Source organism: Coptis chinensis, chromosome 9 (genome assembly GCF_015680905.1).
Source record: "Coptis chinensis isolate HL-2020 chromosome 9, ASM1568090v1, whole genome shotgun sequence".
NCBI lineage: Eukaryota > Viridiplantae > Streptophyta > Magnoliopsida > Ranunculales > Ranunculaceae > Coptis > Coptis chinensis.
In genome coordinates this window covers 36,865,715-36,891,874 of record NC_141464.1, presented here as the reverse complement: position 1 = coordinate 36,891,874, position 26,160 = coordinate 36,865,715, and the positions used below count along the sequence as shown (strand labels likewise).

Sequence of the window (26,160 nt, the reverse complement as noted above, 5' to 3'; positions counted from 1 at the left end):
GTTATTGTTATATATCACCCATCATTTATGAGAAAATGTTTTAGGATTATTTTGCTAGTATGATACATGACATGTATCATGTCGCCAATTACGTTTTTTGCCCTTTTAACTAAAACTTATGTAGCCAGTTACCAAAAAAAGTATAAAAAAGGAATGAGTGGACCATATGCCTGTGCACCGGTGCAACCTGCGCATAGTAGATTTTGTGTGTTTTATATTGAGTAAAGAAGAGATTAAGGGGTTGTTTGTTTTTTCGGTTTTCAGCGTTAAGAGGCGCTGAAAAGTAAGTTTCCAGCATTCAGTGGTTGTCCCAGTTGTTTGTTTTTTAAGTTCACTTCAGCATTCAGCGAGACATTTGTTCTTTAGCGTTCCGTGGTCTCACATCTCCTGAATGCTGAAACAAAAATTGTTAAAGACTTCATTCCTCTCTTGCCCCTCATTAGCCGCTCTCCCTTCTCTCCATCACTCTCCTTTCTCTCTATCATGTATGTTTAAAAACCCATTTTTTGTTCAATTTCCAGCGAAAATTGACTGTTTTTTCTTCATTAATTTTTTTTTGCAGATCTCTACTTCTCATCATCACTTCTATCAATTTCTAACAACAATCTTTAGGTTTGTTCTCTCCTTATTATTATTATTATTTTAATCAAGTACATCACACTTTGGATTTGGCATTGAAAGTGAAAACTAATATAGCACACTTCCAAATGAACAAGAGCTACTAAACATAAACACGGACTTAGCACAGGAACAAGTCCCTCAACCCCAATGGGACAATGTTTGCAAGAATGCATATTTGTTTTGGAAATATGATTTTTTGTTGATTAAACTTTGATGAAGACAACAATCTTATTATTGTGTTTCTGATCGTTGGGACTTGGGAGGTGGCTAAAAAATGCCTCCATGTTCTGTATGTTTGAATGATGACTCAAAACAACCTTTTTTTACAAGCAATAAGTAGAACGAGTGGGTGATGTCAGTTTTCTTAAACGACTCATCTTTTCTTGGTTTCTCCATTTAACAGTTTGGAGTAGATATATCTTGAACTACTTAGTATTATTGGATCACCGCACCTGCATTATTGTTCTGGTATTAATTGTGGACTTAGCATGTGCATCCATTTGACCAGTGTGTAACTTCATTTTCTTGGTTTCTCCATTTAATAGTTTGGAGTAGATATATCTTGAACTGCTTAGTATTATTGAATCACCGCACCTGCATTATTGTTCCGGTATTAATTGTGGACTTAGCATGTGCATCCATTTGACCAGTGTGTAACTTGTAAAACCCCAAATCTTTGGGCTTTGGACTTTGGATTTTTGGGCTTCATCTAGTGGGCTGAAAAATAGAAAAAATAGGGTCTTCGGTCTCTCTCTCGATCTCTTTCAGGCTCTCTATTTGCCCCTTAAGGGCACAATTGAGTTCGAATAATGGTGGGGTATAGAATTCGGCTTCTTGGGTACCTAGAAAACATGAGATACAAGTTAATTAAGGTTTTGATTGGGTAGTGAATTGGGAGCTAATTCAAAAGGAGTTTAGATAAGTTATCTATACCCTCAAATCTCTTAAGATTAATTAGAATTTGAAACTTCTACGAGTAGAATATGTAGTGAGTATTGTTTGTTGCATACTTATAGATTTACAGCACTTGCTATCAAATTCATAATTTTTATTATTAATATGGTGTGTGGCATGTTTGGAATGCATGTAGCTAACCACTAAAATCAATTTGATTGGTACGACTAATTATTTGAGTCGAGTGGTGGCTGTATAGGTGATGGGTTGTTTATTTAGTTGTATTAATCATTTCATAGTTTGGTTTTTCATGTTCTAATGGTATGTACAGGAGATTATAGCTCATTGTTTATGGCTTGTATAGCTAAGGTTTTAGTTTGTGCATGGCTATTGTTAAATTTTATTCTTGGCGTTGAATACGCATGGGACCTAGTATTCTTTGAGTTTGGTAGTCTTGTATATTAGTATGAGATGGAAGAACTATGTATGGCTTGATCCCTAAAAGGGTACGTAGGCAGCCTCCTGGCACAGCCGCTTCCGTAGGTAGATACCCACCCCGTAGAATTCTTTGTTTCCAATGTTTGATCGTTGTTTTATTTCATAACTATATATGTTAGAGCGTGCTTAGTATGATATGTTTAATATTGGGTCCTCACGTATTTTGCTTATAAAAACTGATATTAAGTTATTCATGTTTAATGTTGTACGTAAGTCATTCGGTTACGAATAGACAGATGCAGCAATGGCACTGAGAGTAAGTTTTACTATAACTTAGATATTTATCGCTATGAGTGTCATTAATTCTAGTCGTGTTTGTGTCCACCCGGTTGCTATATTAAAGATATCTTTATTTGTTTAGTTTGTTTAACCGATATTAGTTTGGTACTTAAGTGATCTGGCACTTGTCAAGACGCTTTAGTATCTCTCTATTTTGTATCTCTTTTAAAAGGTTTTATAGTAAGTACTTATTGTTAAGGGCATAAACCTTTTGATAGTTATGGGACTTAGATGTATGTATGTTAGTTGCACTGTATAGGTCGTGTATTAGGGTTTTTGGGATGTTTGTATATTTATAATTTTATTCTTATTCGTGGATTGGTTACTTGACTTAACTGGCATTGGTTGAGATGGTTAAGTTGTTGGTTCTACAAATCAGTATATCTTTTAGTAGTTGAATTTACGACTGAGGTATGAGGTTTTATATTTGGTTTGGATGTATTCTTATTAAATTTTTAGGTTATGACAGGTTATCATATTTATGAAATGTTGAAAATACAGAGGAGACTCTGCCGAAATTTTTACTATAAAAGTCACGTATCTTAGGTATGTTATTGTTTGAGATTTGGAGTGTTACATAACTTCATGCTTGCATAGTGGAACCAAAACCATGCAATGCCTTCCCCAGGAGTAGCACCTGTCAAATTGTTAATGTACTACTATTCTTGTAATCTTATTCCATAAATGATTACTCATTTTATCGAGTGCTTTTGTTGCATTTCCTTTTGTGGTAATGTATATCATACTATTCTCATATACCTTCACATCTAGGTCGTGTCTTTCTTTTAGGATTATAATTTAATTTTTTGTTCTTCTAGTTGATTCTCTGCAAACCTTATTGAATTATCTTGCCCCGAGTGACTAACTGACTATGTTGTGAGTCTGTAGTGATATTTGTATATATACTTTTCTTTGCATACCATTGCTTTGTTTGTGTACAATTCCTTAATTAATTCCTATTGAGTGACTTTAGGCATGGGTCCTCGAAAGGAGAAGTTAACTCCTCGGGTTAAGGGAAAGAACAAGGCAACTCTGGATGTGGTTGAGAAATCCGCTCCAACTCCTTGGATAAAGACAGATGATGCATGGAAAAAATGTTTTATTGAAATGTGTTTAGAAGAGGTTAATAATTATGGCTATAGTGGAACTTCACTCAAATCAGAGTCATGGATTAGGATTAATGAAAAAATGAGCAAGGCCTACGATGTTCCATACATACAAAGGCAACTTAAAAACCAATGGGACTACCTCCGAAAATAATATTAAACATGGATAGTTCTATCAAATAGGACGGGACACGGTGTCGATTTTGTTGGAGGGGTTTTAGATTTTTCGGATGATATAATCAAGGTAGAAATCAACAACTTTTTAGTTTATACAAGTTATTAGTATACAACTACTTTGTTAGTTGTTTAACCCCATTTTTTTTTGGCTATCTATTATTACAAACAGAAGTATCCTTTGGCGAGCCATTTTAGGAATGCTCCATTGGCAAATAGCGAGTTGCTCGAATTCTTGTTTGAACCCACTGTATCTTGTGGTGATGAAGGGTTTAACCACAAACATCCAATTCCTGTGGTGACTCCCTATAACGTTCATACTACAGAGGTTGAGAATGTTGATAGTGCAAGTGAAGATAACCAGATTTATAGAGCTGATTATCTTGACGATCACTTCCCAAATGTCACCTACTGTGAGGAGTACAACCCTTATATATCACAAGATGATCATTCTTCCCATGTTCCAAGTGATAATGTACCTATTAGTTGTTCACATAGTGGTACTATACCTGCACCACCTAAACAAACACAAGTTCCAACTACTTCATGAGCAAAGAGTGATGCTGGAAGCTCAAAGCAAAAACGTATAAGAGATTCTCCTGAACCAGATCCTCTTGTGAAGATTATTTGACAACTTGTAGAGATGGCGAAGACTCAAACCATAGGAGATAGAAAACTTATGGATGAAGGTGTTTTGCAAGTGGAGGAGTTACGCCTCTTGGATTTGTTGGATGCTACTCTCTACCTTAACTCATTGGAAGCTCTCTCTCTTCATCCTTCTCATAACAAGATGCTTTTGAATCTGCAAGAAAATAGGCTTAAAATCCAATTCCTGAAGAACATTACTCGAACTATGTCCTAGTCTAGCCTAAGGATGTGATACTTGGAAGATTGTCAGTATTTATACTTTGTTAATGTAAAAGGTTGTAGTTGACTTGGATAATTGTCATATTTAGTTTTTGTTGATGTTGAAGGTTGTAGCTGACTTGGATGATTAGTGTATTTAGTTTTTAGTTTTCTATATCGTTTGTTGTTATATCGTTTTTAGTTTTCTATATCTCTGTCAAAAATTTTCTATATCGTTTGTTTTTATAAACAATCAAGTTACTTAACTGCTCTGGCATTGGTTAAAGACTGTTAAGTAGCTAGGTTGATCAATGAGAAATATATTGCTTTGATTTTAAGGATATGACAGGATTTATGTTTATGGAATGTTGAAAATACAGAGGAGACTCTGTCAAAAAATTTCTATATCATTTGTTGTTATATCGTTTGTTTTTATAAACAATCAAGTTACTTAATTGCTCTGGCATTGGTCGAGACGGTTAAGTAACTAGGTTGACCAATGAAAAATATATTACTTTGATTTTTAGGTTATGACAAGATTTATGTTTATGGAATGTTGAAAATACAAAGGAGACTATGTCAAAAAATTTCTAGAAAAGTCACGTATCTTAGGTGTATAATTGTTTGAGATTTGGGGTGTTACAAGACTGCTAATGATTATAGTTATTATGATCGATTTTGTTTACTTGGATGATTGCATAATTAACATTTTTTATTTTTATTTTCATTTAGCGAAGATGACACCGCAACAATGGTTATTGGTTTATTATATCATAATATTCGCATGGATTAAGCATGCTACGAATCCTAGGCGCATGCTACAAATCCTAGGTACGTGAGGCAAAAGATATGCATATCTACACTTACTGGGAGAATGTATGTACAAGAGCTTCTTCATGGAGATGATACAAATATGTTTAACATGTTAAGGTTGAAGAGGCCTTCCTTCGTTATGCTATGTGATTACTTTCGACAAAGGGAGTGTCTTCATGATAGTAAACATATTGATGTAGAGAAAAAAATGGCAATGTTTTTAATGACTATTGGTCACAATAAGAGAAATCGAACCATAGTGGATCGATTTCAACATTCAACACAAACCATTAGCAAATGTTTTCATGAGGTGCTAGTGGCAATACTCCATTTCTCAAAAGAGATGATACTTGATCCACCATTTGACCGGGTCATTCAAAGGAGTTGTTGGAGCTTTGGATGGTACACTAATAGACGCAAATGTTAAACTTGAGAAGCAAATTCCTTTTCGAGGAAGAGGGGGTAAGGATTGTTTCCAGAATGTTTTAGCTGTGTGATTATGATATGAGATTTACTTATGTGATGGCTGGATGGGAAGGGATTACCCATGATGCTCGTGTATTGAACGAGACATTACGATGGCCCAAAAAACACGGATTCCCATTGCCTCCGGAAGGTGTGTTTCAAAACATCACCTAATGAATAACTTTTCTATTTATCAAGTTTATATATGCTTATATGAATTCATTATTGTATTGTAGGTATGTATTACTTGTGTGATGCTGCATACACACACACCAGGGGCTTCATGTGTCCTTATAGGAATGTTAGGTATTAGTTAGCTGATTTTAATTGTGGTGGTCTTCCTAGAAACAAAGAAGAGAAATTTAATCAGGCACATTCCTCATTAAGAAATCTAATTGAGAGAACTTTTGGTGTCTTGAAGGCAAGATTCAAGATATTGAAGAGAATGCCTCCATATGCTTTTCGCACACAAGTTCAAATTGTTGTAGCAAGCATGGCAATACACAACTTTCTCTGTTGCGTCTTAATTGATGACCGGTTGTTCAAGCGATATTAAGATGAAGAAGTTATTATTCCAGTGGGGCCATCAATTGACTCTGACAGACCTGAAGCACCACCGAGTTTGAGTCATACATTTGGACCCGAGGCACATGAGTACATAGTCAACTTGCGTGACCAAATTGCAGAACAATTGTGGAGTGGAAACATTTGATCAGGTTTAAAGTACTTGCATTTTGGAGTTAATTGTAATGTACTTTGGAGTTATGGTTGTATAACTATTTTCGTTTGTCTTTTTAGTTTTATTTTTATCCTATATTACTATATGAAATGTTTTAGACTAGAAATTGCCCGTGACTTTGTCACGAAGCTTTTAAAAATAATTGTTCTCCTAATTGTTTCTTGTTTGTACATTTAACCTTTGCACAACATATTTTGCAGAATCACTAAGAAAATGAATTATTTAAGTTGCAAAATTACGAAGTAAAATAACCAAAAGACCACAACTTCCGCAAATAAGGATGACATATAGGTTTATTCCAACAAAACTTCTAGATACACGATATTTGTAGTGCAATTAGAAGTATCTGGTGGAAGGATGACACTAATTCTTTTTGATGATGTGCATCTTGAGAGGGCCACATACAATTGTCCATGACTGAAAATTAGTGTCTGTAGATCTATCCCAACGTACTTGACTGATTGCCCTTGTGATTTATTTATCGTCATTCCATACGCAAGTCTTACAGGGAATTGACGTCGTGTCATTGGAACTGCCATGTCATTAGATGAAGGCGTCAAAGAAATTCTCAGGAGAAGTACCGGCTCACCTGCTTTGTCTCCAGTTAAAATCCTAGCCTGAATCACTTTAGAAGCACATTAAAGAACTATTAGTCGTGTTCCATTGCAAAGTCCATTTCTTGGTGCTATATTTCTGAGCAGCATAGTCGGGCTCCCACGTTTTAGTTTTAGTTGGAAAGGAGGTAAACTTGAGGGATCAAGTGAATTCAAAAACTCACTTGGATAATCATGTCCATTTGTGGGAGAGTTGCCGTCTTTTTCAACTGATTTATCTGCTGCTAAATATTCAATAACATCTCCAGGAAACAATTTTAAGGCAGTGTCATTGATTTCCTTGACATCGTCATTATGTGCAGCTAGTAGTACACTCTCTTAGAAAATCAGCTGAAGTTCTGCCCTCCACGTTCAAATTTGGGTATATAGAGTAAATGAGTTCTTCGATATTTCTGCAATGTCGTATTCAGATGAAAGCTCTACCGTATCTTTCGAATTCGTTCTAATCTAAACAAATCAGTTAAACTTAGACGATAAGCTACTATTATAAGAGTTTTTGCAAAAATACAGTTCAAAATAAATGGTTAAAGTAGATATTTTACCTTTTTCAAATAGTTTGCAAAGTCAATGTTATTTGGCTTTGTCATATTAAGCCGCATGTTTTGAACCAGATGCAAGACTTTCACATGTCTCCAGAGCGGAGATCGTCTCAATGATGTAGCGACAAATTCTTCACAGACACCTTTCGATATAACAGGCAAAGTTTGCCTAAAATCCCCTTCAAGAATCACAGTGATTCCACCAAATGGCTGCTTATTGCAACATATATCCTGGAGCGATCGATCAACAGCTTCTACATAGTGTCTATGTTGCATGGGGACTTCATCCCAAATAATAAGTTTCGTTTCTTTGAAAAGTCCAGCTTGCAATGATTCTTTACCAAATCCACATATTGTGTCTTCTAACACATCTAGTGGTAACCTAAATGTTGAGTGGGCAGTTCGACCTCCGGGCAATAATAAAGACGCAATTCCAGAAGAAGCCACCATAATCACGATATTACCAATACTACGACATGATGCTGTAATTGTATTGTATAGAAATGTTTTTCTAGTACCCATAACTCCATTTAAGAAAAATAATTTTCCTTTAGCATTGTGCACAAAATCCATCACTGCATGGAAAGCTTGGCGTTGCTCTTCATTGAGACGACTAACATTATCATTTGCCACCTGTTGTAGTCCCTCATACTAAAGTTGTTGTTGCTCCAAAATAAGTCTATTGCCAACTACCTTATTCCAATTTTCTCTTGGTAGTGACATGTCTGGGAAATCTGAAAGCTTCTTACCACTCTAAAAAAGGATTTGGTCCAATAAAAATAAGTCGTAGTCTTTTACTTGGGCGTCAAATGGATTTGAAATGAGAAACAATGTTTTCATCTTGGGTGCAAGATCATCACATATTTGTAATGCAAATCTATCCCACAATAGTTCTGAACGTGTTGGAGTGCACTCTTGAAGGATAACACTGAAAAGTCCTCGTAGTTGATACCCAGTTTGCATCACAGCTGCCTCCTCTAAACATTGTTTCCACTCCTCATCATCTTTTAACAGTCCCGTGCTATACATGCAGCTCTAAATGTACCATATGGAACACCATCTACAAATTTGAATGATTCAAATGACTGCGGCCCCTTTACAACAATTAACAACAAGCGAAGATAGAAACGTTCACCTGCATTTGGACTTGCAAAATGCATCCGACCAATAGCATAACAACTTTTGCTCCTGGGTGTCCAAATTTTCTCATACTTGTCATAAACAAAGTGTTGAGGGACTTCTTGATAAGTGTACTTTCTGGCATGTGGATATTTAGCACAACATTTGACGAATGCATTTAGAGTTGATTTTTAGCTCGAGCAATAATTTCTTAAACTCTAATAGATGCCACCACGGCTTAACAACATTTGGTCCGATATTACCTCTAATAGATGTCGATGTGGTCCGTTGGATCTCCGTCATTAATCTCTAGTTAGCACTAGTTAGCACCATAGTTGTTTTGTCAAATCCCTTGTAAATATACTTAGTGATATATTTGACTGCCCGAACTGATGCACATACTTCAACGTTAATGTGGCAGTCGAACATTTTAGATAGATACGGATTGTACAGAGTGACATTTCAGTTGTCAATGGTATGCTCACCTCTTATCTTGCTTTTGACCTTGTACATTTTTCCTGTGTTGCGACGCATATAAAGAGGGTACCCTTCTCGATCCATCGTTGTATTTTCAACAAATTCTCGTGGGTAATGGAACCTGCACTTGCCATCTTGCATACACGGTGCTTCTGGGTTTTCAGCACCACACGGACCATGAATCATGTACTTCATAATGGTCTGAAAGAGTGCAGGTTGAGTGTATGGGTCTGGAATCTCAGCAGAAACTATTCGATCCACTTGTTCAGTGGTGCGAATCGTATCCTCATGTTGAAGGAATATGAGAGCGTGCATGTGTGGGAGGCCGCATTTTTGAAATTCAATGGTGTAAACATGTGCCACTGCACGTCCAAACATGTCATTTTTTAAGATTTCATTCATTATCGCTTTTCGCTTCATCTCAAATACTCGAGCGACCAACGCAGGTTTATCAGATGTTGTATGGTGACTCTTAAGCTCATTTTAAATTTATGGCCAATTCGGATTTTCAATGACCGTAACAAAGACATCCGGATGTTTATTGTATCGTGTGATCACCATTGCATCTTGATAAATCTCACACATATCCCTTGGACTCCCTGTATGGGACGATGGCAAAATAAAACACTGGCCCACTTGATCTGGATTCAATCCCTGTGCTGCAACATCTGTCAATCCTAAATACAACTCTGCACGAATCTCAACTTGATGATCTCTGAAATAGCGCAACTTGTTCTGTTCGGTTGAAGTAAGCCCAATCGTCAACAATAAATTCTTGGCATAGAGGCCCTGCCTGCAAGATCATTGAATACTCTGTCGGGCGATCAAACAAACGATAAGCATCGTACTGCGTCTGGGTCAAACGCACATCTGTTGGACGATTATTTATGACGTCCCATTGGCATAGATCAGGAGACCAACCTAGTTCTCCTCGAGGAAATAGAAGAACATAATGCAGTGGAAAATAAGTGGGATTACACTCACTTATCCTCTCTAACCCTCCCCCTCTCAAACGAAGAACAATATCTCGCAAGCTATCAACCTCATTCCCATTACCTGGTAATACCACAACAATTCCTCTGTAGATGAAAGGTTATATTGTCTTCGGTCACTACCAGAGTTGTAATGAAGACGGACAGAAATATTGTTGTTTGTAGAACCATTTGAATTTAAAATCTCAAAAGCATTCTTATAGAACTTGTAGAAGTCGTTGTACTTAATAAGAATGTCTTTAATGATTTTTAAGACGTCCTGTGACAAATGAGGATTCCGACGAAGGCGGCGATTCAAAGCCTCATTTCCATCATAAAGGTAAAGCTGTGAATAGACAGGATCCCTTCCTAGATCTGCCAGCAGTGATTCGACTCTATGGTAGAGTTCTCCGTGTATAACAAATGACATTGGACCACGCCCATGCAATACAAGCATGTCCGTATTAACACCAAGGCTTGTAAAAGCATTACACGCATTGTATGATCGAATGTGCTCACAAAATGACCTCACATTGGCATCAGATCCTTCATACAATAATTTAAAGGCGGGGGTAGTTCAGAAAGCAAAGGCAATTTGATCTTTCCTTGTAAACAACACATCCCAAATAGAGATTTGTTTTTGGTTGACTTTGATAGTTGTTAATCTTTCCAATGTAAGGTAGAACAGAATCCATAATGCACATCCATTCGACCAAGATAATGTTGTCCTTTCCGTGGAGTAGGTACATCTACATCCATTGGAGAGGTGAATACTCGTTGCATGCGATTCTTTTCTTGGTGAGCGCGTTGAGCCAATTGTCGCCAAGTAGGTACTAACCCTAGTGAGATAGTATGTTGAGAAAGAGTTGAAGAAGTAGAATTCTGAGAAACATTGTAAACATTTCTGTTGTTATTTCTTTTCTTTCTTGAATGCTAATAGAGAAATTAAGTGTCAAAAATTGATTTAAACAAACATATACTTTACAATATAAGGAATAAGATGAATAATATTTCTTTTAGAAAAAAAAAAAAAACATGAATGCTAATATTAATACATGCATCTAAAAATTGTCAAAAACTGCTTTAAACATAATTAATAGTTTAACCAACAACTTACAAATGAGATAACTACAAAAACAAACATAGTATATCAAATCTTTGCTTCACAATATATAGAATAAGAATTCGCAATGCATCTTCATAGTATTAAAAAATTGATAACATGACATGTCCAGTAGCAATTACATCTCAATTATTAATACATGATGGTTAATATTCCATGAATTAGATAAAATATTCTTCATACTACGGTATAAAGAAACATGTATTTTATAGCTTAGTTTACCAAGATATCAATTTTTCTACTTTTTTTATTGTAGAGGCTAACAAAAGTACAGAAGAAGTGGAGAAGTGGTATGAATTAAAAAAAAAAAACCCCCTCAATATTCTCAGCATTTTGAACGCGGAATTGCTCCCGAAGTCTTGCTCTATGAATTTCTACTTCCGTTTGCTGTACTAATCCTTGTGAGATGGAATGTTGATAGAGATGAAGAAGTTGAATTCTGAGAAACATTGTAATCATTTATGTTGTTATTTCTTTTCCTTCCTGAATGCTAATAGTAATACATTCATCCAAAAAGTGACAAAAATTGATTTAAACAAACAATATAAGGAATAAGATAAATAATATAAAAAATAACAACTCATAATCAGTTTATTACTTTTTAGACTGTAGATGTTAACAAAAGTACAGAAGAACTAGAGAAGTTGTGCTATGAGTAAAAAAAGATACCTCAATATTCTTAACATTTTGAGCGTGCAATTGCTCCCGAAGTCTTGTTCTATGAATTTCTACTTCTGTTTGTTGTTCCATGATGATTATACCTTTAACTTAAAAAATAAACGGTAATTGTGTCTCAATTGATTAAAGAGATGCAGCGAAGAGAAGTTAGAAAACTATTGTTATTCACCTATTGCTTCAAAATTACTTGCTCTGCTCAGTCACAATGTGGTTGAGTTACTATCTAATTATCTATGATTAAAGAACCACTATAATCAATCGAGAACAAAGAGGGTACCTGTTTTCTCCATTGTTTGAAGACGGTTACTGAAGAAGAGTTGAACTTGGAGTGCTTTTGTGGGAGTACCTCTCTTTTGCGTATGCATGAAAGGAAAAATAGGGGTGAAGTGAGTGAGATGGCTTTAAACAACTGAATGAAACTTCAAAAGCAAGCTTTAAGTTTGTGATAGAAATCTCAAAGTCCAAAAAAAAACTTTGAAGATCGAGACCTAACTTCTTAATATAGTTCTAATATGGGCTTAGGTTTAGTGCTTGACTGTATGGTGTCCATCTTTAGATATCAATCTAGTGAATCTGAACTGCTAGCTCAACTCTTACGTAACCTTATATCACGGTATCATGAAAACACTCTAAGACCCTTATATACACCACTTGCGCAAGGAAAGAGTACAAAATACACAACAAAATAGAAAATGGTTGTCTGGCTTGTTGGAAGTATTGTGGTCCATTATTCTAGAGCTTGCATAGCAAGCAATTTCACTCATGGATATCTTCCAAGTTCAAGGAAAATCACATTGCATCACTGGAAATGCTCCAGTAAAGGAAAAATAACCTTGCAGCATCTACATCCTCACTCAAAAACCTAGAAAGCATTTTGAAACACTGTGTTTCATCGTCACAACAAGATTATACATTTCATAATGTGGGACTGGTTTCTGCAAATCATCAGTATAATTTCTGAACCATAAAACTGTTATAGCCAACAAAACAGTAGAAAAAGGTAGAACAAAACTGTCAAATTCATTACACAATCGACATGGACAGAAGTGCAAGTATTAGAATCAAAGGTAGACAAGGGGGGGGGGGGGCAAGTGAAAGGTACCTTTGATTTTATTAACCAACCAGTTCGTTCCTCCTTGTATGCTACTTCCCAGTGACCTCAAGTACATGCGAAATTATATCAGTGTGTAACTAACAATGCACATAATAAAACAAACACACTAAAACTGTGGTGAAGAAAAAACTGCAATTAACACAAAAGTACCAATCCACAAGGAAGTAACCTGCTATCATTTGGTAGGATATGAGATTAAGAGAAACACATTGCGGGGAGGAAGCTAAAGTAGATGCAACCAAACATAATTGAGATAGTAACCGAATAAATATAATAAAACCACTCTAGATAGTATGTTAGTTTCCTTATTGACCCGCAGTAAGTGTTTGATTCAATATATATAGAATTTCTTTTTTGATAAGTAATAGCTATTTTTTTTTCCGATATTCATAAGTAATAGTTATTACTTTACTTAATTATAAGATTATATTTGATTTTTTTCGATAAGAATAAGATTATATTTGATTGGGCACCTTATCTTCCGAGCTCATCCGTACCAATCATGTACAATAGCCAAGATTCATTAGTCAAATCAATAACCCTTGACATGATTCCATCTAGGTTCGATGTGTAATTACGTGTGAACCTTCAATTGATTGGAGTGTTAACCAATATAGTTCTCTAATCATACTACAACTCTGTAGATGTTAAAAGTTTGGCAAACTCTTAGTTTCCTTATCGACCCCAGCAGTAAGTGTTTGATTCAATATAGAATTTCTTGCTGGAGCCAAACTCTTAGTTCCTTATTAGTAAGTGTTTGATTCAATATAGAATTCCTTTTTTGAGAATACCAATCTCGAGGGGCATGAGATTAAATCTCAGCCACCACATAGCTTTTCCCAAAACCAGTCCTAGTATGTTATATTGATGTCATACAGGTGCTGAAAATGTTGAATAAACAAAGAAAACTCTGTAAAAAAAAATCAGATATTTTGTTTTTATAAACTATAAGTTTGTGTTCAAAATTGATAACAGGGGTAAAATTTTCCAAATGATTTATATTCAAAGATTTGAGCGTGTCATTCGACGAGTAAAACAAACATGTTTTTCAGAGTTCAACAATCAACATTCAGGATTCAGAGGGTAGGTCATTTAGCATTCAGCATTCAGAGGCTAAAAAAAACAAACAACCCCTAAGTTGTACGCCAATTTGCTATGAAACAATAGTGTATTAATTAATCATTTAATAGGTCCATTCACTTCGTTGTGACCAGATTGTTCTCCAAATGAGGCGAGGCACACTATCTTTGCAACCAACAGTAAAAAAATATATGAAATTCATTGAAAATTGCATTGCCAAATAAAAATGATCGAATTGCATTAATATGTGAATTACAAATTGCATATCTTGTATAGTTGTATACCATCTTGGTAAGAGAATATTTGGTGAGCTTTTAACTGTTGTGTATATTTGGTAAGAGAATATCTTGTTTTCAATAAATCAAACTTGTAATTGAAGAGGAAATTGGTTACTTACTAAATGAAATTTACAACGTAATCTACACATTAATATGAAAAACGAGAAACCCTTAACCATCAGTATATATATCAAGTCAGGATGAACCTTTTGCTCATCCATAAATCTGTAAACAAACTAATTCCAATTTTATTTCCTCGAAATGGTCAAACTTTCGCCCACCTTCTGTTTCTTTGTTCTGGTTGTTATCTTTGTTGCAGGTTTCTCTTCTTCATGTTATATGATGCCCGTGCACGTGTTTTTTGCATAGCTAATTCATAAATAAACAATAGTATAGAGGCACTTCTACTAAGAGCAAGTTCAATGGAGAGCTGCTAAATTGGGCTGCTAAAAGGTGCCACATAGGCCTTTTAGCTTGCCCAGCCAAATTTGGCACCCGAAAAATAAAAACCAATCCAATTGCGTTTTCTGTTTTGAAGTGCTAAATGATACGAACGACATAGTTTTTGCCGTCTGTCTCCCGAACTTATTATGGCAACTGCTAGCGAAGGTTTTAACTTTGGCTGGGTTTTTGACTCCTAAATTTAAGACCCTTTTAGCAGCCCCATTAGAATGACATTTTTGTGGTTGGGGTGCTATATTTGCCTTTAGCAGCCCATATAGCCCCTACGCCCCCATTGGACTTGCTCTAAGCTAAAAAGTAAATGCATTTTATTTGTTGAAAAATACACATGGGCCACATGTTGGGACCTATTTGTTTTGGGAAAAATATTTGCTCTTATTATTAAATCAAATTTACTTGAATTTTTTTATTTAAAGTTTGTAATTTAATAAATAAAATAAGGGAAATTCTGTCAAAAAAATAGTTGAAGAGTTAGGGGCATTTTTAAAGTAGTTTATTTTTAAGCCAAAATCTAGAGTACGCAGGCTGTACCTGCACTATCACATCTGGGCCCTCTATCAGGCAAGAAGTGAGGGTGTATTGCATGACAAAGTCTATAACCAAGGGATGTGATGCTAGCACACCAATAACCAAGGTGTACTCTAGAACTGCTATATTTTTAAAGTAGTTTAAGATATGCTCATTGTAAGTACCCTCCATTCCACACTACAGTACACGTGTCCACATACCAGGTCATCCTCCTTCAACTCGTCCCACACCATCAAATCGTACACACGACCCAACACCCAGGTTGTCCACAACATCAGTTACATCCATTTATGGAAGCAAATCAACTAGCGCAATCTTGGAGCTCAATCAATGCCACAATCAATGAGACATTAACTTTGTAACAGTAGAGTAATGGCGAATCATCAAGATAGCACACAAGGTGGATCTACACTTCATAACGGTCCAGATCAAATATGGAAAGTCAGCTCAAACATCTATAAATAGAGAGAGATGAACTATGTAAGGCTTGCTTCAAGTTTACCCCAAGAAACTTGATACGTAGGCAACTCTTATCCCAAGAAGAGTGCATCCATTCCCTATCGCCCAAATCATCAAGTCCTTGTCCAGTAAACACTAACATTTACATTGGCGCCGTCTGCCGGTTCGTTCTCTTGAGAAAACACAGATACCATTTTCTCAAGCCCACGAAGTTGGTTACAACAAGCCACCATGGAAGCACAGCTACAAGCATTAGCATATCAGATGAGGATGCTACAAGAGTCATTCATAACACTTCAACAAGAGAACCAGACAATGCGCGAGCACACCACCTCCAACACCAACAACGGCACTCCAGACGCAGTGGAGAACAACGCCGTCACAACCCTCACCAACACTACCAATCAAAGGCTAGAAAACTTCGCACAAAGATTGGAGAAGGCGAATGACAAGGATAGCGCACTTCAGATCGTCCAGAAGATACTCCAGACGTACAAGGCATCACCATTCACAACAGAGATCAGTCACAAGCAATCGCCTTCAGAGTTCATCCAACCAACGTTCCCGCTGAACGACGGTAGCTCGTGTCCAGGCCAACACGTAACTCGTTTCAGCTAGACTCTCGCACTTTACAGCACTCCAAAATACGACTACCTTAAGTGCAAAATCTTTCCAGCCAGCCTGAAGGACAGAGCTTTAGAATGGTTCTACACACTAACTCCTGATTCAATTAGCAACTTCGACAAGCTAGCTGAGACGTTCGCAGTAGAGTCCGTCCACAACAGAAAGTAGCAAGCAGACTTGGACTCTTTGTTTCAGCTCAAGAAAGCTCATGGCGAAGTAATCCGCATCTTCCTAGGACGTTTTAAGAAGGAGCTCCTCTCAATGGAGCTAGGCCTAAAGGACAGTTTTGCAACTTCAGCTTTCACCAACGCTCTCCTGGAAGACTCCGACCTAGTAGGATCTCTGATGCGCAACAAACCAGAACGCTTAGACGACCTGTACCACCGAATTGACAAGTACATCAAGTACGAAGAATGGCTTGCCCAACGCAAAGAAAAAGAAGTCCTCGCAGTAAGCGACAAGCGAGGACCCAAAGAAAACAACCACTATTCAGGTAAAAATAGTAACAACAACAACACCAACAATTACAACAAGGGCTCCAGCTCCAACAAACCCTCTTACACAAAAAGGGAATTCTTTAGCTTCTCCAGGACACCCAGCCAAATCCTGAAGAAGATATATACAACACCATACTTCAAGCCAAACATCAACAAGGTGATCGCCATACCAGAACGTCCATACTGCCATTTCCACAAGCTCCACCACCATGACACCAATGATTATTGGAGCCTCAAACACTACCTCCAAGACTTAGTGGAGGAAGGCAAATTGAAAGAGTTCATGCTAGAAAGCGACCTAAGGCACAAGCTGGATGTCAAACGCCACAGAAGCAAGAGCCGCATCAACGAACGACCTACCAACAACAGAAGCAGGAGCAGAACAGCCCGACGATCTAAATCTCCAGGTCGGTCGAGGCACAACAGGAGACAGCACTCCTCCGACCACGATGAGGAGAAAGTAATCAACATGATTACAAACACCTCAAACGACGAAACCTCAGGTCGGGAGAAGCGCAGACGAGTAAGAGCGCTTCAAGAAATCTACCACCTCTCACACAAAGCTGAGGTAATCAATCCCACCAACCCTCAAACAATAACAACAATTTCATTCACTGAAGAAGATCTAGACAAGGTGTGCCTACCCCACAATGATGCCCTGGTAGTGCACGTCAAAATCAACGGTTGGACAGTCAAAAGAGTCCTCATCGATCTAGTCAGCTCGTGTGACATAAATTTCAATCAAACTTACAAGGACATGCACCTGCCAGACTCGGTGATGATAGAATCAAATGCACCGCTCTATGGGTTCAACGGAGATCGCACAGATGTCATCGGAGATGTTATCCTACCAGTCTCCATTGGAGAAAAGGAAGATATGGTCAAAACTTCAACACGCTTCAATGTGATCGATGTCAAGTCGTCCTACACTTTCACAAGATCCAAGCAATTCCATTAACCCTACACCAAGTCCTGCGATTTCCCAGTCCCCAAGGCATCATGGAGCTCAGAAGCAACCAACTAGAAGCTCGCCGATGCAATCACGTCAGCACAACGACCTTACCCAAGCCTCAGGTCATCGAACACAATGACATCCCAAAGAAGCAAGATCTTCAGGCATCCAGCCCTCCAGCAAACAAGCTCAAATAGAACTAGAAAAAGTCAATCTGGGCACAGATGATGACCCAAAGTTTGTTTATGTAGGGGCTGATTTAGATCCCAAGCTCAAGGAGCAACTTGTCATATCTCTCAATAAATTTTTTTTTGCTTGGTCGTATATCGATATGTCAAGAATCGACCCTCAGGTCGCTTGCCACAAGTTAAATGTATATCCAACTGTCAAGCCTGTCAAACAACGACCTAGGAAACTAGCACTCAAATTTCAAAAAGACATCAATGAAGAGATAGAAAATCTCAAGAATGTTGGATTCATCAGAGATGTCGAGTACCCGACCTGGCTAGCCAACATTATGGCCGTTCCAAAGAAGAATGGTTAGGTACGACTTTGCATAGACTTCACCAACGTCAACAAGCACTACCCAAAGGACAGCTTCCCCCTACCAAGGATCGACATACTGGTAGATCAAACGTGCGGCCATGAGCTTTTATCATTTATGGATGCATACAGTGGATACAACCAAATACCGCTTGCAGAAGAAGACCAGGAAAAGACATCCTTCGTAACTCAGCAATGAACGTTCTGTTACAACGTCCTACCATTCGGCTTGAAGAACGCCGGTGCGACCTACCAAAGACTAGTCACCAAAATGTTCAAAGACTTGCTAGGAGACACTATGGAGGTCTACATAGACTACATGGTGGTCAAAAGCGAAAATGTGGGCGATCACATCTCCCACCTGCAAGAAGCCTTTGAACGACTTCGCCAAAACAAGATGAAGCTCAACCCAGCAAAATGCGTATTCGGAGTAGCCTCGGGAAAATTCTTAGGTTACCTCATTTCACAAAGGTGCATTGAAGCAAATCCAGAACAAATACGAGCTCTCCTTGAAATGCTAGCACCAACTACAAAGCAACAAATTCACAAGTTATCAGGCATGGTTTCAGCACTCAACAGATTCATCTAATGAGCATCTTACAAATGTAAGACCATTCCTGCAAATACTCAAAAAAGGCGCAACATTCACATGGACAGACGAATGCCACAAAGCCTTCACCGCCTTGAAAGCTTACTTATCAACGTCACCCATCCTGTCCAAACCAGACGAAGGAGAAACACTGGGGCTTTACCTTGCAACAACCGACTTTGCAATCAGCTCAATTCTTTTTCGTGAACATGAAGGAGTCGAAAAGCTAGTCTACTTCACCAGCAAGACGTTGGCAGATTCAGAAAAGCACTATTCTTCGATGGAGAAAACGATGCTTTCTTTACTGTACTCAGCTCGAAAGTTCCGACCTTACTTCCAATCTCACAGCATTAATGTCATCACCGATGTACCCATCAAGCAAGTATTGAGTTCCAACAACAAAATTGCTCGAATGGCCAAGTGGGTTGAAGAGCTCGGAGAGCACCACATAGAGTTCGTTCCCAGAACGTCTTGCAAAGGATAGGCCATTATTGATTTCCTTGCGGACTTCCCGTCGAAGACATCAACTGGGAACCCGAGCCCATCACTTCACTCCATCAACCAGCCACCCCAAACACATGGCACCTCTATGTAGATGGAAGCGTGCAACAACAACGGCAGTGGACTAGGGGCTGTGTTAACTTCACTAGAAAGCACTCAGCTACAAAAAATCAATCAAGATCGATTTCATAACGTTTAACAACGAAGTGGAATACGAAGCATTGATCACAGGCATCTGCATGGCACAATAACTACAAGTCCCCAAGCTTAAAGCTTATAGCTTACAGCGACTCACAACTAATAGTTAAGCAGATCACCAAGGAATATGTCACGAATGGAGCAAACCTTGCAAAGTACGCTCAGGTCGTCAGTAACCTCATCAGATCGTTCAAAACGTTCTCATTGGAGCACATTCCCAGGGAAGATAACATACATGCAGACAGTCTAGCTTTTTTAGCCTAAAAAACATAAGAGGTTTGCCCCAGCACAATTTACATTGACATCCTAGAAAGACCCGCTTACCAGGAAGAAAGTGTCAACAGCCTCACTGACTTTCAGCCCTCATCCGATCGAAGAAGAAATCACTCAATCTTGGATAGGCCCATTCCTGAAATACATTTTACAGGGTGAGATCCTAGCAGAGGCAAAGAATGTTCGTGCAATACAATTCCAAGCCCCAAGATACACAGTAATCAACGGACGATTATTCCATAAATCCGCATGAGGACCACACCTAAAGTGCATAACTCCGCGCGAAGGCCAGCTCATTTTCGACGAAATCCACAAAGGTGAATGTAGCAACCATGTAGGAGCAAGATCTCTGGCACATAAAGCAATAGCCCAAGGGTATTATTGGTCAGGCATGCATATCGAGGCAAAAAGGTACATTCTTAAATGCCTCCAATGTCAAACATTTGGCCATAACCACCTAAGTCCAGCAAGGGAATTGATCAATATTGCAAGCTCATGGCCTTTCCACATGTTGGGGCTAGACATCATGGGATCATTCATCCAACAAAAGAAAACAGGACTCAAATACGTTCTAGCTCACTACAATAGAAAAGTTGTATTACATCACTGAAAAAGTGATGTTAAAACTGTATCACATCACTTTCGAAAGTGATGTTAATAGTGGTGATGTTAAAAGCTTGTGTTTTTAACATCACTTTTTAATTGATGTATGAAAGTGATGTCGTAACATTTTAGATCACTTTTGAAACGATGTTATAAAGTTAATATACAATGTCACTTCGTAAAGTGACGACCAAAAGGGATGTTATAAGAATACAAAATCACTTTTTTAGTGATGTCGTCTTAGTAGTTCGACATCACTTTTAAATAGTGATGTTAAAGAATGACTATGGACATCACTTAAAAAGTGATGTTAGAAAAAAACTATAGACATCACTTCCAAAGTGACGCTTGATTCAAAAAACTACTACACTTAAAAAGTGATGTGAATTACTTTTCGAATCACTTTATAAGTGATGTCGTATTGATTGAAAATTAAAAAAAAAAAATATATATAAAAATATATATATATATATATATATATATATATATATATATATATATATATATATACACACACACACACCATTTTCCTGTCATTAATCATCAAATAAAAATGAATCTTTCTTACATCATTGTACATATACATCTCATCCCCAATTACATGTCATGCCAAGTATCAATAACATCGTCCCAATTTAATATATCACTTTAATATATATCATCCCCAGCCAATTACATATGTCATGCTAATATAAATGTATCTTCTTACAATTTGAAGAGTATCCATCTTGCATACTAACAAGCAATGGCTTGACAAAATAACAAGTGAACTTGATCAATGCCCCTGATGAATTTTGCATAAATTAAACCTGCAAGAGTTCCCAACACAATCTAAGTTGTAGATAATAGTGTCAACTTTTATAAATAAAGTAAAGCAGAATGAAAGATACAAGCGCTTTCATACTTAATGCATAAACATCCTTTTAATTTCTAAATGCAAAAAAGGTAAGAACTTGGCCTATGTGGCTTGTGTGTGGGCTGTTAGTGGTATGCAGTGGCTTTTTTGTGGCATGTCAGTAGTATACGCTTCAGCAGTAAAATGTTAGCTCATAACTCAACAAGACTTCACAATCTAAATTATGTATACTTCCTACAATTTGTGGACACCTTTCTAAATGCAAAATATATATACTTTTGACCTTGCACACGTGGCACTAAGAGTATAAAGCAATATCTATATATTAAGCACTTAGAAAGTCCGAAATGTATATCACTTGGAAAGTTATAGTGCAATGAACACTGCCATGCTTGGAAAAGCTTGAGGCATAATCTCATGGAAAACCACGTCTTTATCTTTTATGGTGGTTGTTTCAAGCTTGAGGCATAGTCTCCTGGAAAACCATGTCTTTCTCTGCAATCAACAAACATCTACAAAGGGTCATGCAAAAGATAACCACAACCATGGCACCACAACTCAAAACCCAACTTTGCAATACATTGCAACTACCAAGCTTGCACCACTGCACCCACTTTTGATTTAGCCCAAACCCCATGCATCAGGTAGGTTTTATGGGGATCAAATATAATGCAGAAGTGTACTGTCCAAAAAATTATACACAAGTGCCCCTTAACTTCAAGTATTATTAATCAAATAATTGCATGTAAGAAAGTTTGGGCCAAGGGACATACCATACATGTAGAAAGAAGAAACATGTATAAGAGAAGCAACGATACCCATGAAGCGAAGTTTTTTGCATCTTGTTCTGCATGCCAAGTGACCCAAGCACTGTGGTGTGGGCACTGAAAAAAATAAAGTATCGCGTTCAGTAGTGATTTCAAGAAAGCTTATTACCTAAGGACCCTACATAGGTGACTAAGTAATAGTCTTTCATGTGTTCTGTTTATTAGAGGAAATCCTAGTCATTTAACGAATGATCTAGACAACTCTCCATGAAATTAGAATGGAAATATACTTGTAAGAAACTGACAAACTGACATCTGAGTAGATTCCTAGCTTCAGTCCCTTGCTATGGACATAATCTGCAAGCGCTTTAATGCCCAAGGGGACAATTGAAGCTTTAGGAACTAAATTTGCCTGCAGGAAAACATAAATTCAGAACTTACTTTGTTAAGTTTTACACATGTGCAATGTGCAATAAACTTAGTTAGACAAACTCACGAAGTACCTGAGAGTCCCTATCAAGTTCACCCCAGCAATCATCTGATCAAATTAAGTTATTCACCTGACATGATATGTACATACAGATTAAGCTAATATCACAATAAATCAGTGAATATAGTGACAAAGGAATATAAAAATGTAATTGATTCACTTACATGTTTACGCTGTCCTTGAATTTCGTTTTCTCTCCTCCTTTATCCGGGCTTGAGATCGGCAATGTAAAAGCTAGACAAGCTTTCACACAGGCAGAGTTAAAAACAGGTTTGACCTGCTAGAAACAATTCACAATAATCAGTTAAGTAAGCAAATATACACAACAACCACATAATATAACTAAGGGAAAAGTAGTTATTTACATCATTCACCATAGATCATCAAGTCATTTCCATAATAAATTAATTCTATAAACATAAATCTCCAAGTCTTAGGTAGTGTTTTGAAGCATCAAAAGTCAAGCTCTTGAGATTTGTGTGCATCACAATTTAAGAATAGAACTTGTTGGCCAAGCCACAAAACAAGACACAACATCTTCTATTGTCTTCAATTCTATATTCCCCCAAACATGCAACGCGTCTTTCCGAATTGCAACATCAATAGAAACCTTTGAAACACCAGGGCCTAAAGGCACATGATGCACTTTAACTGTTGGATTATCACTGTACCATAAACCTTCTGCGACAACATCGTCTGGAACAAGCCTAAACAATTTGCACTTCACAACTTTGGATTGAGCGCCTCCCTATACAAAGACACAAAAGAAAATTAATACTAAGTGTACGAGTATGCAAATTAAGTAAAATAGCTTTCAGCATTTTATACATACAACTGAATTCAAATTTTGATTGCTTTGTCCTGATAAACTTTGATGGTCACGTTGAGCCGTAGGCAGTGTGTGCAAATTTTGATTACTTGGCGCTGATAGACTTTGATGTTCATGTTGAGCCATAGGGGGTGTTCGCATAGGGCAAGCTCGACCATCGAGAGAAACTTGATGTTTCTGTGGCAGGTCAGGACAAGGTTGAAAAGAAGACTGGTCTGACTGAAAAGAATTTAGGTATAAGTAAACAAAATGATTAATACACGTAAGAGATGAATACACAAAGATTAATTTACCTCCTGATTATTCAACACTTTAGCAAGAGTTTCTTTAACAATAGACAATTTTTTCAGCACATCAAAATATTGGTGCTCTAGTTCGCACACCGTCCCACCGTACTGTTGAGTAGCATATAAAGTTGAAGCAGTAACTCCATATCCCACTCCTCTCAGATGCCCATTAGGATCAAGACCTAAAACTTGTGAGAGTGCATCATCTTTTCCATAGTCCATACTATAGCTCATTTCATTCAACTGGTCCTACAAAATAAGTAGAAAAATGGAGACAAATAATAATAGTAAAACTTAGCCACAACTATGAGAGAACCATGTAATCTATCTTTGATTTTTGTTCTGAATAACAAATGACATACTATCTTTCCTTTGGCAAATTCATTAATCGATTCTCCATTTTTCCTTCTATGGCCTGCAACCCATACATTGGATCCATCGCTTTTATGATTCTACATATATATCATAATTAAATAAAACATAAGTAAAACTTCAACAAATTTCAGACAAAAAAAAATATTATTCAACAAATGTAAATTATTTACCAACTCATCTTCCAATCTACCAAAACCTTTATGGCTATTAGTGTGGGGCATCTTGTGGTTAGTCGCTGCCTTATTTCCAATTTCCCTTAATTTCTACATAGCAAAATAAAATAAAAGGATATTATATAAGGCTCAAAATATATTATACAATGGTTCAATATAATAAAAAATCGATACCTTGTATTCATCGGTCGAGGTATATGTGATAAACGTTTTCCAATCAACTAGCATTACATTAGGTGGGCAGTGTGCAACTCTATCCTCATCATTATCAAAGGCATCATAAAATGCACTCCTTAATTTTGTTTTGTATTCACGCCAATCTTTCCCAATCATCTTAAGAGTTTGCTTCTTAGCATACTCTAGGACTACAAATCTTTGATGTAAAAATTAAATAAAGAAAATCATTACACTTTTTCAATCATAACAAAAGATATATGGAATCGAAACAAACAAATTAAAATTATTACCTTATAGAATCCCACATTTTGTCTTTAATGCCTCTAAATTGCCTTTACTTTTGGGTACTTTATGCCAGGTACGAAAGCTAATAAGAACACGACTCTTTGCAAGCTTACCCAAGTAGCTGCTGAAGAATTCTGAATTAGGACCAACAGGTTGACCTTTTATATTGAAGCCGACAGACATCTTCTGACCACGTGGAATAGTTTTCAAGAAGTTTAGTTTTGTTGGTCCCCTACATTTTTTTTCTTAGGATGGTCTATTCTTTTGGATGTATCACCCTCTCCTTCAAAGTCGTCTTCTTCCCAGTCAGTTTATGGTTCATCCAATCTTGGTTGTTCCCTTTCCATTTCTGGTAGATCCATAACCTTTCTCAAGCTGTCCATTTCCACCTCTTAGTTAACAATTTGTTGTTGACTTGCCATCTTTTCAATTTCCAGAATTTTCTTCCCACGCGATTTGGCTAAACCTTAAATAGTTTGTACATAAATCATTATACACTAATAAGTATAATTAAGAACATTACATGGGAGACATGGGAAGGAGTTAAATATATACACAATGACATAATCATACCTGCGACATGTACGCGTTCATTCTTGTTAGTTGTTGCTAAGTCAAATGCTCTCTTAAACTTTTGAACCTTAGCTCTTGCACTCTTCTGATACTATATTTTTAATGAAAAAAATAAAATTAGAATACTAAAGAAAACAAATTAGAACAATTAAATTGACATAATTATATATGAATATGAAACAACTTACTGCAGTTAGTTCTTTTGCATTTTTCTTCGTCATTTTTCTTCACATGTACAATGAAAGATTAGAAAATAATCATCTCCAAAAAATTAAGAGTATTATGGTGCTTACATAGTTCTAACAAAACTATAAATCAACAATATGTATCAAGAAATCAGTGCCGACATTCAAGAAAAGATGCATCTAGCATAACATAATAAATCAAGAAAACTATAGCAACATTGTCTAAACACACTGAATCAACAAATTAAAAAGGAAACTGCAAAATAGTCTTAATAATCCACCAACACCCAAGTGTGGGATTAAAGTCCTAATCAACCCGTAAAACCAATCTGACGTTGCAGACCTAGTTAAGTTCTATTTCTTTTATTTTTGTTGAGTACCCAAGTTCCCTCACAGTCCCAACGCTCATACACTTCATCACCCTCATCACCTTCCACTTCATCAACTAACCTCGCACTTGCAAAAGGTGGTGGTGGAGTGGTCACATTGCTAAGATCTTCCTCACC

At 37.0% G+C, this 26,160-nt stretch overlaps 2 protein-coding genes and 2 long non-coding RNA genes across 5 annotated transcripts; 1 reads left to right on the top strand and 3 right to left on the bottom strand.

Annotated features, from left to right (window-relative positions):
- The first annotated feature begins 239 nt into the window (after positions 1-239).
- Positions 240-6,739, top strand: LOC147475821 (uncharacterized). Its single transcript, XR_015209258.1, has 3 exons — positions 240-612; positions 5,151-5,847; positions 5,933-6,739. It is a non-coding gene; the product is annotated as an uncharacterized LOC147475821 (long non-coding RNA).
- An 834-nt stretch (positions 6,740-7,573) lies between these two features.
- On the bottom strand, positions 7,574-9,586 carry LOC147475820 (uncharacterized). Its single transcript, XM_086585545.1, has 5 exons — positions 9,193-9,586; positions 9,038-9,096; positions 8,387-8,623; positions 8,282-8,341; positions 7,574-8,239 (listed from the first exon to the last, which is right to left on the bottom strand). Exons 1-5 carry the CDS (start codon positions 9,584-9,586, stop codon positions 7,574-7,576), a joined length of 1,416 nt encoding a protein of 471 aa, XP_086441671.1.
- An 11,635-nt stretch (positions 9,587-21,221) lies between these two features.
- LOC147475819 (uncharacterized) lies at positions 21,222-23,047 on the bottom strand. 2 transcript variants are annotated; one of them, XR_015209259.1, is made up of 4 exons: positions 22,935-23,047; positions 22,784-22,840; positions 22,571-22,692; positions 21,222-22,397 (listed from the first exon to the last, which is right to left on the bottom strand). It is a non-coding gene; the product is annotated as an uncharacterized LOC147475819 (long non-coding RNA). The 2 variants fall into 2 exon arrangements; XR_015209260.1 differs by having other exon boundaries at positions 22,594-22,692.
- An 89-nt stretch (positions 23,048-23,136) lies between these two features.
- On the bottom strand, positions 23,137-25,351 carry LOC147475818 (uncharacterized). Its single transcript, XM_086584416.1, has 6 exons — positions 24,902-25,351; positions 24,432-24,524; positions 24,249-24,338; positions 23,893-24,135; positions 23,603-23,818; positions 23,137-23,518 (listed from the first exon to the last, which is right to left on the bottom strand). The coding sequence occupies exons 2-6, from the start codon at positions 24,480-24,482 to the stop codon at positions 23,255-23,257; spliced, it is 864 nt and encodes a 287-aa protein (XP_086440542.1). The 5' UTR covers positions 24,483-24,524; positions 24,902-25,351; the 3' UTR covers positions 23,137-23,254.
- Positions 25,352-26,160: the final 809 nt, after the last annotated feature.